General features: G+C 35.7%; 3 protein-coding genes across 4 annotated transcripts; 2 read left to right on the top strand and 1 right to left on the bottom strand.

The window, feature by feature from the left end:
• The first annotated feature begins 3,404 nt into the window (after nucleotides 1-3,404).
• On the top strand, nucleotides 3,405-5,667 carry LOC132789862 (nuclear mitotic apparatus protein 1). Of its 2 annotated transcripts, XM_060798165.1 has the most exons (4): nucleotides 3,407-3,910; nucleotides 4,744-4,953; nucleotides 5,009-5,289; nucleotides 5,346-5,667. In XM_060798165.1, the coding sequence occupies exons 1-4, from the start codon at nucleotides 3,617-3,619 to the stop codon at nucleotides 5,593-5,595; spliced, it is 1,035 nt and encodes a 344-aa protein (XP_060654148.1). In that variant the 5' UTR covers nucleotides 3,407-3,616; the 3' UTR covers nucleotides 5,596-5,667. The 2 variants fall into 2 exon arrangements, with proteins under 2 accessions (XP_060654156.1, XP_060654148.1); XM_060798173.1 differs by lacking the exon at nucleotides 5,346-5,667 and having other exon boundaries at nucleotides 3,405-3,910; nucleotides 5,000-5,127.
• Nucleotides 5,668-8,229: 2,562 nt separating this feature from the next.
• LOC132795284 (short-chain dehydrogenase/reductase family 16C member 6) lies at nucleotides 8,230-14,921 on the top strand. Its single transcript, XM_060805939.1, has 4 exons — nucleotides 8,230-8,860; nucleotides 13,109-13,226; nucleotides 13,433-14,033; nucleotides 14,763-14,921. The coding sequence occupies exons 1-4, from the start codon at nucleotides 8,690-8,692 to the stop codon at nucleotides 14,863-14,865; spliced, it is 993 nt and encodes a 330-aa protein (XP_060661922.1). The 5' UTR covers nucleotides 8,230-8,689; the 3' UTR covers nucleotides 14,866-14,921.
• LOC132795274 (probable ATP-dependent RNA helicase DHX35) lies at nucleotides 14,771-17,075 on the bottom strand. The gene is made up of 2 exons (XM_060805927.1): nucleotides 14,968-17,075; nucleotides 14,771-14,908 (listed from the first exon to the last, which is right to left on the bottom strand). Exon 1 carries the CDS (start codon nucleotides 17,009-17,011, stop codon nucleotides 14,972-14,974), a length of 2,040 nt encoding a protein of 679 aa, XP_060661910.1. The 5' UTR covers nucleotides 17,012-17,075; the 3' UTR covers nucleotides 14,771-14,908; nucleotides 14,968-14,971.
• Nucleotides 17,076-18,254: the final 1,179 nt, after the last annotated feature.

Below are 18,254 nucleotides of genomic sequence, written 5' to 3'. Positions count from 1 at the left end.
AAAAACGTAACTTCGTTGTCGACGCCATTTAAAATGCCGCCTCGCAAGCGCAAGAGAGCTTTGCGCATTTTATTTTTCGAGTCGATAACAAAAACAAAGATCAAAGTTGAGCTGCTGAAAACTGAAAACAAGACATGACGCGACAACAAGTGCAAGCGCAGCTCAAACGAAGAGAGACAGATAGAGGGAGAGAGAGCGTAAGAAACGTTTTAAGAGAGCTGAGTTGGTAAAGAGCGAACAAAAGGCGACGTCACTACCTAGATACAGCTGAGATCAAAGCTGAGACCAAGCGTTGAGCTGAGCTGAGTCACGTTGCAAAAAATAACAAACAACAATCGACGGCTTTTATGTGCTTGGCTAGGGCTAGACTCTGGAAAATTTCTCACAGTGTCTGAGAGTGAGTGAGTCACCACAAGTGGAAAAGCTTTTTCACTTTTATGAATGAAAACGTGAATGTGTTGCGGCGACCTTGTGGGTGAGTTTTTTCGCGGGGAGCATTTGGCCTGCCGCTTGTTTGTCTGCCACAACGATTGAGCGCCAGCTGAATCAGCCTGCGATTCCTGGAAAAAGGATATCATCATCATCATGCGCCGGCATTTGTTGTGGCACTCAACACAACTCGTGTCCTGGCATTGTGACTCATTTCACTTGCTTTTGCAGCATGCCTATACACGCAGTACGGAGTGTGGATTACACTTTCGCTTTTCCGCTTGAACTCTGACATATCAGGATGCCAATTTCCATGGAATTTGAGGGAAACATGTTTCGAAATTTATTTGCCTGACTCAGCAGCAACATGATACGCTGCTTCTTCTTCTTATTAATATCATACGCAAAAGAAAACTTGGGTTTTTTATGCATTTACTTGTATTTTATGATTACTGTAGTAAAGTTACTTCTGCAGTCTTTTAACCATTCATAAATCAAGCGGTTAAATTCCTAGAATTATTTGCATTATTCACAATTTCAGTAGTCAATTTCTCTGGGGACTACACAACACGATATTAAGCCGATATATTAAAGTAATAAAACCGGAAACTTTCTGAGCGCCGATCATGAAATACCCATTTTATTAAATGTAACTTTTTTTTTAATTGTTCAAAAGTAATTATCCCATGTTTTTATCAAAACTGATCTCACATTATACTAAAATTAATGTTTAATAATAGCGATTTCAAAAATTATTCAAAAATAAATTACTTTTTTTTATAGAAACTGATCTCAGTGATAATTTGTAAGTATTTTATTTATAATTGGAATGTTAAAATATACAAAATATAATTAATACTTATAAAAACTTCAATCTCTTTACATTTAATATGATAATATGAAAATTTAGAATTGAAAATAAAACTTTTTTCACACTTTTTTATAAATATACGTATATCATAATATGAAAATTTAAATCCAGAATTGAAAATAAAACTTTTTAATATGAAAATTTAAATCCAGAATTAAAAATACAACTTTTTTTGCTCTTTATATTAAAAAGGTATAATTTTTAATTGGTATTTCTTAGTGTTAACTATTCATTGTGTACTGAACTTCCATATCTAGTCGGTTTCATTACAACATATGAATTATTAAGTGCTTAAACAAGTAACTAGAATTCATATTCACACCATTAAAACTCAGGAAATGGACTCAGACAGAGTAAGTGTTGTATACTTTACTTTATCTTAACTGATTGGCATAAAAAGTCGAGCTTTGTTTATATAATTTTCGTGATAAACACACGAGTTGCATGCAACAGTGGCAAAAGTGCCGAAATTTCCCAAACAAACATACGAAAAAAATGTAACCTATGAGCTCAACCCAAATAAATAGAAATTATGTCAATGCTACTGCGTTTCTTTATGTATTGAAATTTCACAACAAATCCTCACAACAAACCCTTCAATGAATGCGAATATATAATGTATACCTTTGATACTCCCAACATGATAAGGACAACAACAATTATCCTGTGCTAGCCTCACATCGATCAAACACACGAAAAACATCCGACTCCCAAGTCGGTTTCAACAATGTGACCAATCAGAAAACGTTTGTCGGCAAAATCACGCGATATTCGTCCAATGTTTACTTAATGCCCAGGTTTTTCACAGCATGGTATGACTAAATATTCAATTGGGGTTGAGGTGGAAGAACAGCAGTCATAAAGCTGACACGTGCTAGAAGTCGCTTATATACACGACATATTGATTTTCCTTCTTCGGACATCAGGGGGCTTAAACTCTTTGAACTTCCTGCGACTCGCGGCCTTGAGGCACCTCGACTAAGCAAAGGTACAACAAAGTTAAGGCTAAGACTTTGAGGCGTTCAATGTGAAGGTGAAAGTGCGGTGAAGGACCTTGTAAAAGTTCGCACAACCTTGCTGAGATTACAGACGCGATATCTGGACGACGCTAAGCTGAAATAAATTGACGGTGATTTCGGTCTAGAAGTTTCTAGAGAGAGTAAAAGAAGAGCTACATTATAAAGAAAGATCTAGAGAAGGTAACTAACTTTTTCTACATTATAAAGAAAAGACTAGAGAAGTTAACCAACTTTTTTGAGAGATATTTTTCGGTATTTTTTGAAAATGTTTTCTTTAAAAGTTCTTTTAAGATTTCTGTATTTCTACTTTTAAAGATACTTCTTTAACTTAAAAACTATTCAATTATACCCCAAACTTAGAACAAATCAAGAGACTTTTGATAATATATTGTCCCCAATTAAAATTTTAGAGATATTTCCCCCTTGAAAATATTCCATAACCTTGTACCACATCAAATATTCGTTTAATCCCCAAACAAAGAAAAAATCAAGAGATTTTTTGTAGTATGTTTCAAATGTTTCGCCATTCAATAATTCAGAGATATTTCCTCCTTATAAAATATTCCTTTAATTTGTGTAGCACGTCAACTATTCATTTATGCGCCAAACTAAGAAAAAAATCAAAATTTCAACAATGAATATTTCAGATATTTCCCCTCTTAAAAAATGTCCCTAATTTGCGAAATACATTCAGTATTCGTTTAATCGCCAAACTAAAAAAAATCAAGGCATTTTTTGTAGTATTTTTCAAGTTTTTCCCCATTCGAAATTTCAGAGATATAAAAATGAAAATACTCCCTTAGTAAGTGTAGCTCATTCCGTATTCGTTGTTACCCCGAAGCGAACTTATCGTCTACCCCGAGACATTCCCTTCCTTTGCCCTTGCCTTCGGCTGCGGAAGTGTGCGTGCAATTTGCTAGTTAACCTGGCCAGGACCTTGGCCAATTCGTAGAAATGTTCTTAGCGGCATATTGCGAACCTGTTCATAGCAATTATATGGCATAATAAACGATTTAATCAATGTTTAAGAAGCTTTTAAGAGTCACAAAGTATGCATTGATATTTAACTTGAAATCAAATACTGCGCCACATTTCTGTTCGATATGAAAATTTTTCACAGTTTTTTGGAACTTTTTTTTTAAACTTTTTACACAACATTAGATATAATTACCAAGTTGAATAGTGCATTTCGTTTTATCTTTGGCCGTGATATTCTTATAAATTGTAGTTGGAAAAGTGAAAAGAATTTCGAGTGTTTTAGAATTTTACAAAAATAGTTTTAGTTTCTTTTTATAAAATGGATTTCGATTTGATGAAAAGACAACGCAAATCGGAAACTTCGTCGAGTCCTCGAAGAGCTGCAGTTTGTCCCACACAAATAAATTTAACCGAATCGTGGAGCACGGTTAGAACACAAATCATCCGCACTGCCAACAATGCTTTGGACACACAGGATTGGAGTGCTAGCCAGGATTCTGAGACGAATTCTGGCAACGTGAAGATCTTTACTTCGATGATGTTGCGAGCTTGGCGGAGACGACGAGCTGATGTGCAACGTTTGCAACTCGTTGTGGAGAATCTCAAGTCAAGTGTAAGTAGCGAAGAGGGTGAAGATGAAGTTGGGTTAGCTTTATAAGAGCAGCACAATGTGGATAAATGCATATTTAAGATAATTGCATACCACTTTGTAAAACAAAATGCTCTAAAGCATTTCATAAAATGCAATGCAAATATTGGCATTTTAGGACAACACAATGTAGCTTAAGTACGTCGCATTTAAGTGCACTTTATGAAATGTCAGACTTTTAACTTAAATGCAATTCTAGACTTTTAATTTAGACGCATTTGGACAGTATGGAATATTAGACTTTTAACTTAAATGCATTGCGCATAACTGCACATTATGGAATATCACATTTTGAACTTAAATGCATTGCGCATAACTGCAGTTCTAGGCATTTTTTAGCATCACATATCTTCATTTGTAAAAAGTACTTGTCACATGACAGAACTACTTTAAAATGATGCCAATCAACATAAATATTATTGCATTTAAGTGCACTCTATGGAATATTAGACTTAAATGCATTGCATATAACTGCACTTTTAAGCATTTTGTTTAATTTTCTTAGCATCACATGTTTTGTTTTGTAAGAAAATGTTATCAGTTTAATGACACAACTGTTATTATTATTGACAAAAATATTAAATGAGTAATTTGGTTTTAATGAACGGTATCAGTTATGTGTTGTTAAAAGTTACACCATTTATCAGCAAACAATATTCCAGAATTTTTGTGACTCACAAAAGTAAGTGTGCATCGCTTTAATATAAAAGTAAAGCCACAAACAATTTTTAAAATGCACATTGCAGATAAGTGCAAATAATAAGACAAAAGATTCCTAATTATTGCCTTCCCTTCAGTCCATGCAAACCCGCAACGAGTTGCACGTTTGCAATTCGCTGATGCGCGTGGAGCAGAAACGCTGTGAAGATCTGCAGCTGGAGCTAAAGAAGTCCACTCTGAGCATCAATCAAGTGCGTAACTCATGCGACATGTTGAACACATCTGTGTTGAGCTTAACGGCAGACAAAAAGCAACTAGAAGACGCGCTCACTGAGTGCCAAAGAGAGGTGAGTGGAAAGTGCAAAAAGTGTTAAATAATAACTAACCTTTTAGCATATTTAGTGTGAGCAATTGAAGTATAAGGCTGGCAAAAATAATGAAGAATTGCTTGCTGCTCTCTTGGAGCATCGCAATCTGCAGCATCAGCTGGAAAACGAGAAGCGTTACACGCAGCAATTAATAGGGGAAAAGTTGCAGCTGGAGGATGAACTAAAGCAACTGCAAGCTGATACTCTCAGCAAGCAAAATGCACAAACTCTGGACTTGACAGAGAAGCAAGAACAGCTTCAAGCCATGAACTCGATGATGAACCAACTCGAAAGGCAGTTAAACAGTTCGAGTTTGTAAGAGCAAAAAAAAGTAATATAATTTCATTATTAAACACTTTTACGAATTGCAGTCACAATTTCAGACGCTTGTTTGCTGCACGTCATGGAAACCAGCCTCAACAAGTAGCTGAATGGGCTCTAACGTCTAGAAACACTTTTCTGCACATTTTCGAGTTGTATGGCATCGATCATTTCTTTGCCAGAGCGCATTCTTATGCCAAGCATGTCGCTTTCCTGCTGTGGTTGACGTTGTTGCCACAATCATTGAGAAGTAGTTGCATACAGCCCAAAGATCATCAACGTCGTATAACGGAACAATAAATATGCATATCATAATTGTGTAATTTCATGTCATTGCTCTACGAAGTAGTAAAAATTTTAATTTCAACAGCACTTTTTAAAAAATATGATGATATTTATAGATGAATGATTTTTCTAATGATCTTAAAAAGCTCATGAATATATTAAAAAGCTCATTAAGATCTTAAAAAGCTCATCAAGATCTTAAGATCATTAACAGAATCTCTAAAATGCCACGATCGACACATAATCAAAGAAATTGTGCTAGAATTAGTCTTTCAAGTGCTATCTTGAGAATTCATGGTAATCCTAATTTATATTGATTCAATCTATACACAATTTTATACTAGTTGCGCACTTTGAATTATTGTCAGATTATCGTCAACAATCGAATAATAAATAACAAAGTTAGTTGCATAAATTAATAAATTGCGAACTAATTCTAAAAATGTGACAGCAATCGTCAAAAAACCAATAAGTTATCTTATCATTATCAAGAGACGGGAAAAACGTCTCAAAGTCATTTGGCTAAAGCAGTCCAAGAACACACACAAAAATGAACTCTGCACTGCTTGCCTTTACCAAGTGAACAGCACTGCTTCTTGCACTGCTGTTTTTGTAAATTTTTGCAAAAGAATGGGCAAATTGCTCGGCAATGCCACGTACATGGAAGTGTTCTGAACAGCAAATTTATTACGAAAATCCGAAGCTAAGCTACAAAGTTACTTAACCAAGAAATTTTGAAAATGGCTGACTTGGGCAACTGTTGTTGGCTTCAACACTAGCGCCCTCCAGCCCAAGCCGTTACCTTTTGTCCATTCCAACCAAATCGAGATGATTGAAATGCACGCGAGGCGAAGGATTGGGCGGCGGGGTATGCGAATGCGTGACCGTGCGTCTGTTGCTAATCGACCCGTCGTCGGTAGCAAAGGCAGCGGAAAGCCAATCGAAACCTGTTGCCACAGCAATGCCAGGCAGAATTACTGGGAAACAAAGTGTGACGGAGGGTCGGCACTGAGCAGATCTGATAAACAGATGGTATCTATGTATCGATCAATGCACAGAGAACAATCACAGAAGACACTTCCGAAGTACGCTACACATTCGTTCCTATTTATAAGCGGCACATGCCGAACGCGCACTTGGGAATTACAAGCAGTAAGCGATGTATAAACAGCAAGCAAATCGGGGTGGTTTTCGTTAGTGCGCACTGCGCATGCCTTGAATGGTGCATGTGTTGTTTTAAATGAAATGTGTGAAGTTCACAATAATATAAATGTGAAGTTGGGTATAGAAAATAATATAATAAAAATAATACAATTTTAAAAAAGTAAAATATATACTATTTAAAGAAAATTGAATCATCACTTACCCTGAGACGCAACGGGATTCGAACCAGGCAACTGCGGCAGCAAATGCAAAGCATTCATTGAATTATTACTTTAAGACATGCTAGTGTACTGCAATGACAAATATTTAAATACAAAATATATGGAATTAAATTTAAATAAATTATAAAGAATAATTTAAAAAAAGTGAAAAATTAAAAAAATAGTTAATTAAAACAATTGTTTCATTACTATGAGATACGCTTGCTCTCAAAAGCAAATTTAAGCGCACTGCAACATATTTATAGATAAACAATTCATATACTATACAAATAAAGAAAAAAATATGTATAATAAAGTTCAAATAAATTTATAGAATGCCTTAAAAAAAATTAAAAAAGTGAAATATAATTAAAAATACTAAATTATAAGAACTTTAAATAGTTGGTAAACACCTGGTCTCCACTGGGATTTGAACCCACACTGCGCTCGCTGCATAGCGAACGAAAGAGGTGACTAAGAAAATTTGTGTTGTATTTGAGAGCGAGCGAGAGAGTATTTTAATCAGATGAATTGCAAATTAACTTAGAAAAGATTCAAATGTATGAATATTTTTAACGAAAAAATGCCTAATTAACCATTAATACTTTTATTTTACTCAAATAAAAATTGAAAATTCATTTCCTTCTTCTGCAGATAACTACCTTTTTTATGTGCATATAATAAACAAAATTAAATTTGTTTATAAATAATATAAAATATATTTTTGCACATGCCTAAAAGCATGCCGTAACTTTGGCTAAATGAAATTAATAAGCGCATATCAAATTCACAAATAGGCAAAATGATCAACCAACCGAAAGATCTCGTGTGGTAAGCAAATCACTTTCTTTTGTTTGTCGCACAACTCATTTAGATTCAAATGTCTGCGGAAGTCTATAAAAAGTCCAAGTTTAGTCTTTTGATACGTCTTGCACGTGAGCTAATAAAATAGACTAGCAAACAGGTTCTGTCTAACTTCTCAAGCATACAATTTTAACCAGAAAAAAAAAACTAACGGCCGAGCAATCAAGCAGCCAAGTTAAGAAAGTGTTTGCTACAATGTTGTCGCTGTTGCTACTGTTGTTGTTGTTGTTGTTGTTTATTCGCTGATATTTCTGCGGTCACGACACAACATTTCTGTGAATCTTGCAGCAGCCGCGGCGCCCACAAATGAAAAATACATACAACGAAGTAGAAGAAAAGAAAGAAGAAAAAAAAAATACTGTAAACTGAGCGACGATTCCACCAAAAGTTGGCTTTAGGTTTCTTCAGTCTGTATTGTGACTTCAACTTTAACGGACGGTGCACGGATGTGATCGTGGATCGTAGGCAAATATAAAAAAGATTTGATACGCCAACGAATTTTAATAACAATAATAAAAAAAAAACGAAACCTCGCAAACACCGAAAATAATAAGCAGCAAAAAACGCGGAGAAATTCAAGTGAATTTGAATTTCGATACAATCGACTGCACGTTCATTAGCATGCAAAAGTGATCAAAGCCAACTAGGCTCAAGCTCGAAAACATAAAAGCAATAAAAGCCACATATTTGTATTGTCTTGGCTAAGTGCGTTGAATCTGACTTCGATCGAACGCGTTTCGCATTCAATTTTGCTTCATACACGTGCTTTTTTACGAATATAATTATTACAAGGCCTCCAACTTCGAGTTCACCAAAGCAATAGATCATTAAGTTTTGTGCAAAATAAAAGAAAGGAAAGAGCTTAAAAAAAAAGCAAAACTATGACGACAACATCGACATCGACAACATGTGACTTGCTGCATATGGATAAACCATTGCGTGCTTTCTATCAATTTTTCTTGGATTTAATTGTCTTCACGCTGAAATCAATTTATTTCATATTGGAATCGCTCTATTATACAATATTACCCGACCGCTTTCGAAAGCTAAAGGTAGGAAAAATCAAAATCAATTTGCATACCAACCAATTTTTGACATAAAACTCTCAAATTTTGATTTAATTAAATGCTAGTTTCATAGTATCAACTTGGATTGTGGTTTTTATGTAAACTGCTTTGGAATCTTGTCACTTAAATTAGTCGCTTGAATAAAAGTGACTCAAACATCTTCCCCCGTTAAATTGCATAATCAATTCAACTCAACGATCGTTCGTCTTAAGACTTAATTAAAATGCCACTCGACATTTTTTTAGCGAACCTTCATAAATTTCAGACTAATTAGGCGTGAGGTTTGCTTAAGATACACTGCGAAAAATTGAACTTAAAATTAAAAATAACTACAGTATATATGATTACTCAGAATTTGATTGTAAAAGTTATTCCTGAAACTCTTTCGTATATATAACTTTTGGATATTGTTGTAATTATTCATTTTAAACTAAATTTTTCGCAGAGTAAAATTCTTTGTCTGAGAATCTGGTATATTTTGCACAAGCAACAAAATAGAAAATGTGCCAATTTCATGACGAAGGTTAAATACGCTTGACCAACATATTTTAATATATTTAAAGTTGTACAATGGACTCAAAACTCTCTTTGTGGGCTAATTAACATAAGAATTACTAGGTGAAGTATTGTAGTTAAATAGGTTAACTCTGAGGAAAAACACACATATTTGAACATCAAGCAATAATTTTTAAATACGCTTGGTCAACATATATTGAAATATTTAAAGTTGTACAATGGACTCAACTTTAAACTGTCTGTCTGGGCTAATTAAGATATGAATTACTAGGTGAAGTAGTTAAATAGGTTAACTCTGAAAAAACACATTTGAACATCAAGTAATAATTTTTGATTGAAACCAGTCTGACACTTATGTGAAAAAAACCAGAATATATATGTTGAAAAGAATAAATCAATTGGTTAAAAAATCTATCAAACTTATTCGCTTCGTAAAGTTTCTTGACCTTCTCTAACATCTTTTTTATTTGATTAACTATTTATATAGAATATGTTGAAAAAATAAATGCATTTCTTAACAAATTTTGAACAATCTGTTGTTTTTAAACGTCTTTTCACTAACTTCTCTTTTAACTAATGAACTATTTATTTAACAAATTATTGGCAAACTAGCTTCGCTATTTTAAGCTTCCCAAAAGAAAACAATCAATCAATTTGTAATTAATTATCTAACAAACTTTTTGCAAACACTATTGCTTTTTTATGTTTCTCCTCTCAAGTCTAAACAAGCAAAATTTGTTGGCTTTAAAACTTTCCATTTCATTTACAGTTGTAAAGTTTTTTTGATTTTGGCCAACAGACTTGAAGAGATCTCTCAAACAACACAAAAATCAAATTTATTTCGCCAAAAAAAAAAACATACTTGAAGATCTCAAACAAAACGGTGGCGTTGTTTAGACAAGCCCCAATGGATTCCATTGGCATGTCTGTAAAAATAAAAGTAATCAAGCTTAGATCTCCGCTCGCCGCTTCACACGGCGATGCGATTTGTTAAATGGACTTAACATTTGCTATTTGTCCAAATCAATGAAATCGTCTTTTTTTTCCATCTGTCCATCTTTCTTTGATTTTGGATTTCGTATTTGCTCGTGGACGTCACTTATAATACGAGTGAGTGCTCATTCAACACCAGCTACCACAGCAAATATTTACGATTGTTTTCGGGGTTTTTGTTTCTGACATTGAAATTGAGATTTTTTTGTCAAAGAAAAACAAAGGAAGAAGCTACGCAGCAGTTGGTTTGTCTCGGTTTATTACCAATCTAAACATGGAAAGGAAAACGCTTTTCCAGCCAACGGGTTTTTCATTTCGCATGCAATTGCAATTGTGATTGTCATTGTTGATACTTTTCGTGAATTTCTGTCGGTGTTGTTGTTGCAGCTGCGTAATCAGCAAAGCATAAAGCACAAACCTGGCATTATACACTACGCAAAAGGAAAATCATGTAAGAGAGATACGGTCGAGTGTGCTCGACTATGGGATACTGGGTACCCATTTTAAATTAAACCAAAATAGAACGGTATTAGTTTTCAAAAATATACCAAATTAATATACCGTACAAATACTAAAAATATACCAGACTATATTTAGTATATTGATAAATATTTGGTGTAATGATATACCCGCTACCCATTTTGAATAAAAGAAAAACAGTGTGGTATTAAATTTAAAGTATACCAAAATAATATACTGCAATAAAATATACCCAATATTATATTTGGTATATTTATATACCCGCTACCCATTTTGAATAAACACAAAAAGTACGGTATTCTTAAAATATACCAAACTAATATACCAAAAATATACAAAGGCATTATTTGGTATATTGATATACCCGCTACTATAAATGCAAAACATTGCGGTGTAATTTTAATTTTTTACCAAATTAATACACCACAAAAATACCTAAAATATCCATTGAGTCTACAATATACCAGATTGTCAGACAAAGCAGCTAATATAACAAGTATACATAAATACTTCTGCCGAAACAAAGTTAATATACCCTTCTACCCTATGGGTACCGGGTATACTCATGTAAAATAATACAAAATGTTGCAACAGTCTCTTCAATGGCTTAGCAAACCAACAAAAACCCCTTCTCATTATTCAAGTGCTGTGCACTAACTAATATGCCGCATTGTAGTGACTGCCTCTAAACTTGATTGAACTTTTGGCTGCAGCTGTATAAACTTTGACTATGTCAAAGATGGCAACAAACTTGCAACAGCGTAGATATCGAAACTCTAAACGAATCTCGCAATTTGCACTCACTGAACATGAACTGAAATAATTCCGTATTCATTCATAACTTATTCAAAACGTTAAGCACATTAAATATTCGTGTCGCACCTTTTTTTCGGTCTTAAATATGCATAAATAAACGCAGTCTGGGCATGTGTAAACATGCATTTCCTTTTGTTGAAACAAAACTAATGAAATATTAATTGAATTGCCAAGCAGCGTTGAATTTTGCGTGACGCTTTAAAAATGCTTTAAAGTGATCGCGTTTGTTTTTATTGGCAGATTAAGCTAATCATTGTTTACGTCTAATAAACGCTATGCTAACACTTTTGATAATGCGATTCGTATAAAATTGAAATTGAAAATAGAAGTAATTAAGTTAGGTATTAATCTTAAAATATACTAAAGTAATGAGCTATATTCTGTATTTTAATATAGTACTACATTCAAAATATACCAAAGAATAAGTATTCCAGATTATCAGGCAAAGCTAAACAAAAATATTTCTTGAACATCCAAATTTCAGGAATCGTAAATATAATATATAATAAATTACCGAAATTCGACTCGATTTCAAAAATGATTTCAATCGGAGCAATTTAAAATTAATTTTGCTCAGCTCTATACAAATGCCAATTGTATACTTAAATTTTTAATTAAATAAGAGCATAAAACTTCATTCAAAAATATTTAAATTGTCTTACAAATAATCTTTATTTCATTATACTTACTGTATACTTACATATGATAATTACCATAGGAAATAACACCTAGTTCACGCTCAACTAAGTTGAATGAGATTTCAAATGTATAAAATGTAAATACCTGGAGTATGCTTCAATAAAATATAATTATATAAACGCATTTATTATAATTTATTTTTGTTTTATTTAGTGTCTAATAAAATTCAATATCGCGTGGATTTAGATATGTAAATAACTTGACTGTAGAAAATAATATTCAGTCCACGTTAAACTAATTTACTTTATTAAAATATTTATAAATAAATAAATAAAATAAATAAAAAATGACCTGCAACATGGTCATTAGACACTTGAGTTGAGCTAGACTTCAATTGAATAACATTGAAATACCTGAAGTGCGTTCAAAAATGTCAATGAATAACTTAATTAGTCTTTTTAAAAACTGCATTAAAATATAATTACGTATATGTATAATATTTTGTTAACTAACTTTTTACTTAACTTATACATAAGTTAAATCAGCTTATTTTCAGTCTTTTGATTTATTTTGCAAATGAGTTGACAGTATTTAAACATTTTTACTGCACGTTCAATTTATTTGCATAATGTAAACAGACTTATGCTTCACTTTCAATAAACTACTGAGTTTACATATATCGCAGACCTAATTTACGAGATAAACTAATTTCGTAATACAAAAAGTGGACAATACCTTTTGTGTCTGGCAACTGTTGTTAATTGAGTTTCACTTTCGTTTATGCCACAGAACATATCGGGACAAGTGGTGCTCATAACTGGCGGAGGCGGGGGCGTGGGACGTTTGATAGCGCTCAACTTTGCCAAGCTGGAGGCACGCATTGTCATCTGGGACATCAATCAAGAAGGTAAGGTTTGCTTTCGTTTACCATTCGTTGCGGGCAATTAACATCCACCAGCTAAGCACATGAAGCGCGTGAGCATTTCCAATTAGCAACTTAATGCTAGTATAGCAATCGCCGGGTTAAGGAACCCTCCGCTGTGTGTGGTGAAAGCGGAGCTGTTACATTTACAATTTGATGAGCTAACAAACACTTTGCTAACACTTTTGCAGCCATCAAGACAACCGTGGATCTGCTGGCCAAGCATGGCTATCACAATTGCAAAGGTTATGTGGTGGACATCTCCGATCGCGAACAGGTTTATCAACGTGCTGCACAGGTCACCGAAGAAGTGGGTCATGTCGATATCTTGATCAATAATGCGGGCATTGTGTGCTGCAAACCGTTCTGGGAACTTCACGATCGTGTTATTCAAAACACCTACAACATCAACATCATCTCGCACTATTGGACCGTTAAGGCTTTTTTGCCCTACATGATGCGTCACAATCGCGGTCACATTGTCACTGTCAGCTCCATCACTGGCATGTTGGGCACTTATGGCTGCAGCGATTATGCAGCCACCAAGTATGCCACGATTGGCTTCCACGAGAGCTTGTTGACCGACCTCAAGACGCATGGTTATGATCAAATCAACATGAGCTTAATTTGTCCTTATTACATTAATACGGGCATGTTCTCCGGTGTCAAGCCTCGCATGCAACCCATGCTGGAGCCGCAATACGTTGCCGATCGCATCGAAGGCGCCGTGCGACGCAACGAAGTCTGGTGCGTGCTTCCCAACTCCATTCGCCTCCTCACGCCGCTAAAGTGGTAAGAAGAAATGAAGTATTATTTTCTGGATTTACTTAAAGAGTGTTGGAATAATATTTGTTCAGAGTGTATATCAATTAGGTGCTAATATTTGCCAAAAGACAATTGAATATCTAGCGTGAAATTAAGACAAGCCTGTCTAAAACAAAAGCTTAAATGAGCATTTGTAATCGACCACTCATTATTAACTATGAACTATAAATTGTCTAAAAGTTTTTACTGTCCAAGAACAATACTTAAATAGGTCTATCGTAAAGTAAGATGTCTAAAAGATGTCGTTTGAATTTATAAGAAAAGTTTTTACTTAAATCTTAAATTGACTTTGCATAATCTATTTAAGCGTTGTTTTTAAACAGTAAAAACTTTTCTTATAAATTCAAATCATTTTCCTTGAGCTCTTTAACGACTTCGTTTAGGCATCTTAAAAAAGAAATTAAGATATTGAACAGTTCAGTGCACATTTATCGACTTATTTTTAATTAATGATATAAAAGCTTTTGCAATATGTTTCAAAATGTAGTTCAACAGTTCAATGAAAGTTTATCTACTTATTTAGAAGTAATTGTATACAATTTGAAATCCAAAGCACATAGATAGTACTTAATACATTATCAAGAAATATTACATATAAGCTCGACTCTTTTTGCATTTTCAATGCAGCACATAACTGATATACTCTCTTATAAATTTATGCATTATTTTAATTAAAATTCCTTATCTCTCACGCAGTTTGTTACCTGCCAAGATGTGCTGGGAGCTGATGTCGCGTGTGGTACGCGGTCCCGAGTCCATGATGATGTTCCAGGGACGTGGCCGTGTGGCACATGGCTAACTCTCCACATGACTTTCCATTTACAATCCTTACGTGTTTAGTTCTAAGTGTTAAAATGAGGCATTAATATATGGTTAAATAAAAATGTTGTAATCTATTTACTGTGCTAATCTCGCACTGTGGTCTGGTGATAATAATGTGGTGCCAGCTCCGTTAGCCACTCCTTCTTGATGACCGTCACATGATTCATGAACAGCTTCGTCGTCTGCAGCAATTCACCATAGACAACATACTGCGCCTGTGGCAAAGTGTAGAGCGTGGAATTTGGATGTATTGCCAACTCTGTGCCGCTGCTAATTTGTCTATAAACTCCCGAGTGATGAAGATACGCAACCTGGGTGAAGAATCCTGCTGTGATGCATTTGCATAGCAACTCCACGTCGCCCTTGCAGGAGAAGATGGGTATACCGTACTTCTTGCGGGCCAGATTGATGAGCTGCTCTCGCAATTCGCAGGCACGCTTCAGATTCCGATAGATCAAATAGTATTGTCCACAAAACTCCTTCGTCATGCCCTCCTCCACGAAGGCGGTATATATGTTGAGCAATGTTATCAAGTCTCCCTCGGCTACCTCGAAATGACGATGAGCAATGCGTCCACTTTGCTGAGCAGCGGCAGAAACGGGACGCGAGAAAATCGATTGCACCTGCAACATGGCAATGATAGTGATAATTTCCTCAGCGCAACCAAGTTTGCCCGACACATGCAACATCTTGGAGAGCATGGCAGTAAAGGGTAGCTCAGCAAGCAGAAATCCCACCGGTTTCGTCAGCTGTCCCTGCTCATCAAGGGCATCCAAGGCGTAAAGTGTCTCGAGAGCGGAGAGTAGATTCTTTGCAGGTGGCGGTGAGGGAAAATCAAAGCGTAGAATGTTTCCAATGCCCAGTGCTTTCAACTGCAACACAGCGCCACTTAGCTCGCTGCGACGCAGCTCTGGCGGCTGCCTGGGAGCCAATCCTTCGTAATCCTGCTTGGTATACAATCTATAAACTTTACCAGGACGCACACGACCAGCGCGTCCAGCTCGCTGTATAGCCGAAGCTTTGCTCACGGGCACAATCATTAAGCTGTCGCTACAGGTGGCGGGATTAAACCATTTGACTTTGGCGTAGCCACAATCAATAACGTAGACAATGCCTGGTATGGTAATCGAGGTCTCTGCTATGTTGGTGGCCAACACTACTTTGCGTACACCCTTGGCTGGTGTAAAGAACACAGCGAGCTGATCCTGACTGCTCATGCTGCCGTACATGGGCAGCGCTTTGAGCGTCGTGCATTCCTCACTAGCTATGTACTCTTTGATCAAGTCCAAGGCCTCCAGCACCTCCTCCTGGCCGGTGAGAAAGGCCAAGATGTCGCCAGGTGGCTCCTTGTGATGCAGCTTCCAGATGGTGGCCACCGTTTCGCGCACATAGTCGGCACAGGGTTCATTCAGATAGAAATGTTGCACAGCATGCATGCGTCCCTCAATGGAGAGCTTCACACTCACTTCTCCGGCTCCCGGCCAGCTAAAGAACTCACTGAAGAAGCTAGCATCAATGGTGGCTGAAGAGATGATCAGTTTGAGCTGGCTGCGCTTGCGCAAGATCTTCTTGAGCAGCCCCAGCAACATGTCCGTCAACATGTTGCGTTCATGCGCCTCGTCCACAATGATGACGCTGTATTGTGTAAGCAGCGGATCAGCGAGCAACTCACGCAGCAATATGCCCTCGGTGAGATACTTAATGCGCGTCTCTGGTGAGATACGCTCCTGGAAACGCACCGCGTAGCCCACAGTGTCACCCACAAGTTCTCCACGTTCTTGAGCCACACGATTTGCCAGCGTCACGGTGGCCACGCGACGTGGTTCGGTGATGCCAATGGTCCCCTTGCTATGCCAGCCCCATTCATAGAGATATTGCGGCACTTGGGTGCTTTTGCCACTGCCTGTTTCACCAACCAATATGACCACTTGATGCTGCTCGAGGCAATAAAGTATTTGATCGCGATACTTTCGTATGGGCAAACGTTCGCGTTGCTCGCTTAAACCCAGATTATGATGGGCGTTGAATACAAATGTGGAACTTTGGGGTTCCTCGATGCCTGCACTTTCATTAATAGCGTCGTCGGTGTCCGGTTTTATAAATTTAGGCTTAAAAGTTGCCATTTTCACTTGTAAATTGCAAAAATTATTTGCCGCCTCTACGTTTTCATACGTTTGCCGACGCGATTAATTTGCTATCGATGTCTCAGCATGTCAGCTGTTGGCTATCGCATAGAATTATTGCTTTGGCGATATATTGCACGATACAAATACGTTCCTGCATGCACGATATATCGCAAGACACAAGCACGTTCCTGCTTGCACGATATATCGCAGCACAAACAGTGTTGTTGAACGCATACAATTGGCGCGCAGTTGTAATATTCAAATTATTAAATGAAAATTTGGATGCCCACTAATAAAAATTAACATTTAATATAATAGTATCTAAAAAATTTGTAGCCTAATATGTTATTAAATAAAAAACAGTTCGCTTTCCAAACTCTTAAGTTAAAATTCATTGAATATCACTGATCCTAGTACGATTGCTCGTAGCATCTTTTAATCGAATTAAATAAAAGCCATGTTTTTTTCTAGACTTAAGTTCTTTATTTCAAAACTTTAAAATAATAAAAATATTCACTTAATATCACTGATTCTATAAATAAATGTACATTGTTAGTTTTAAAATTGTTTGTTTTTGTATTTTGTTTTTATTTATTTGTTTTGGGCGACTTGTGCCGCATTCGCTTGTGAACAGCAAATGGGCAACACGTTTTATAGGGGCACACAAGAATAATGAAACGTTGTTATTTATTTGTTTGTTTCTGTTGGTAATACTTATTAAATTAACTTACATAAGCTCTGTAATGCAATTTTACTTACGAGTTGACGAAAACAATTTCCTACACATACTTCGAGTATCAATCAAAATACAACTAAAAGCGACTGCATTTGCTATATGTATTTTATGCTTGACGAATGTGGAACTCTGTGCTCTCTGTTCAACTTCAGTGTACAATTGTTGCAACGTCTTGAACTTTGGGAATGTTTTGTATTTGTATTGTTTGAGGGGGGGGAACTTTCCATGAAAGTGCTTTTCGCTAGGTGCGTGCATCTAAATGTATAGTTATATTTTTCCTTTTTATATCTGGTATATATTGTATATATATATTTGTATCATTTTTCTTTTTGTTTTGTGAGTTTTTGTGATATATGTAAATTTGATTGCATTTTATTGTATTATTCGTTATCGTTAGAGAGTAATTTTCCCGATTTGTATATCATTTTTAACGGCATTTTAATGACTTATCAGCTATGGGTTTTCATTTTTTCGATCTTCAAGTGCATCCTTACATTTAATGCT

The sequence above is a fragment of the Drosophila nasuta genome, chromosome 2L (assembly GCF_023558535.2).
Source record: "Drosophila nasuta strain 15112-1781.00 chromosome 2L, ASM2355853v1, whole genome shotgun sequence".
In the NCBI taxonomy this organism is placed as follows: domain Eukaryota; kingdom Metazoa; phylum Arthropoda; class Insecta; order Diptera; family Drosophilidae; genus Drosophila; species Drosophila nasuta.
Note: the sequence above shows the minus strand (reverse complement) of the source record. Positions and strands in the feature narration are given on the sequence as shown.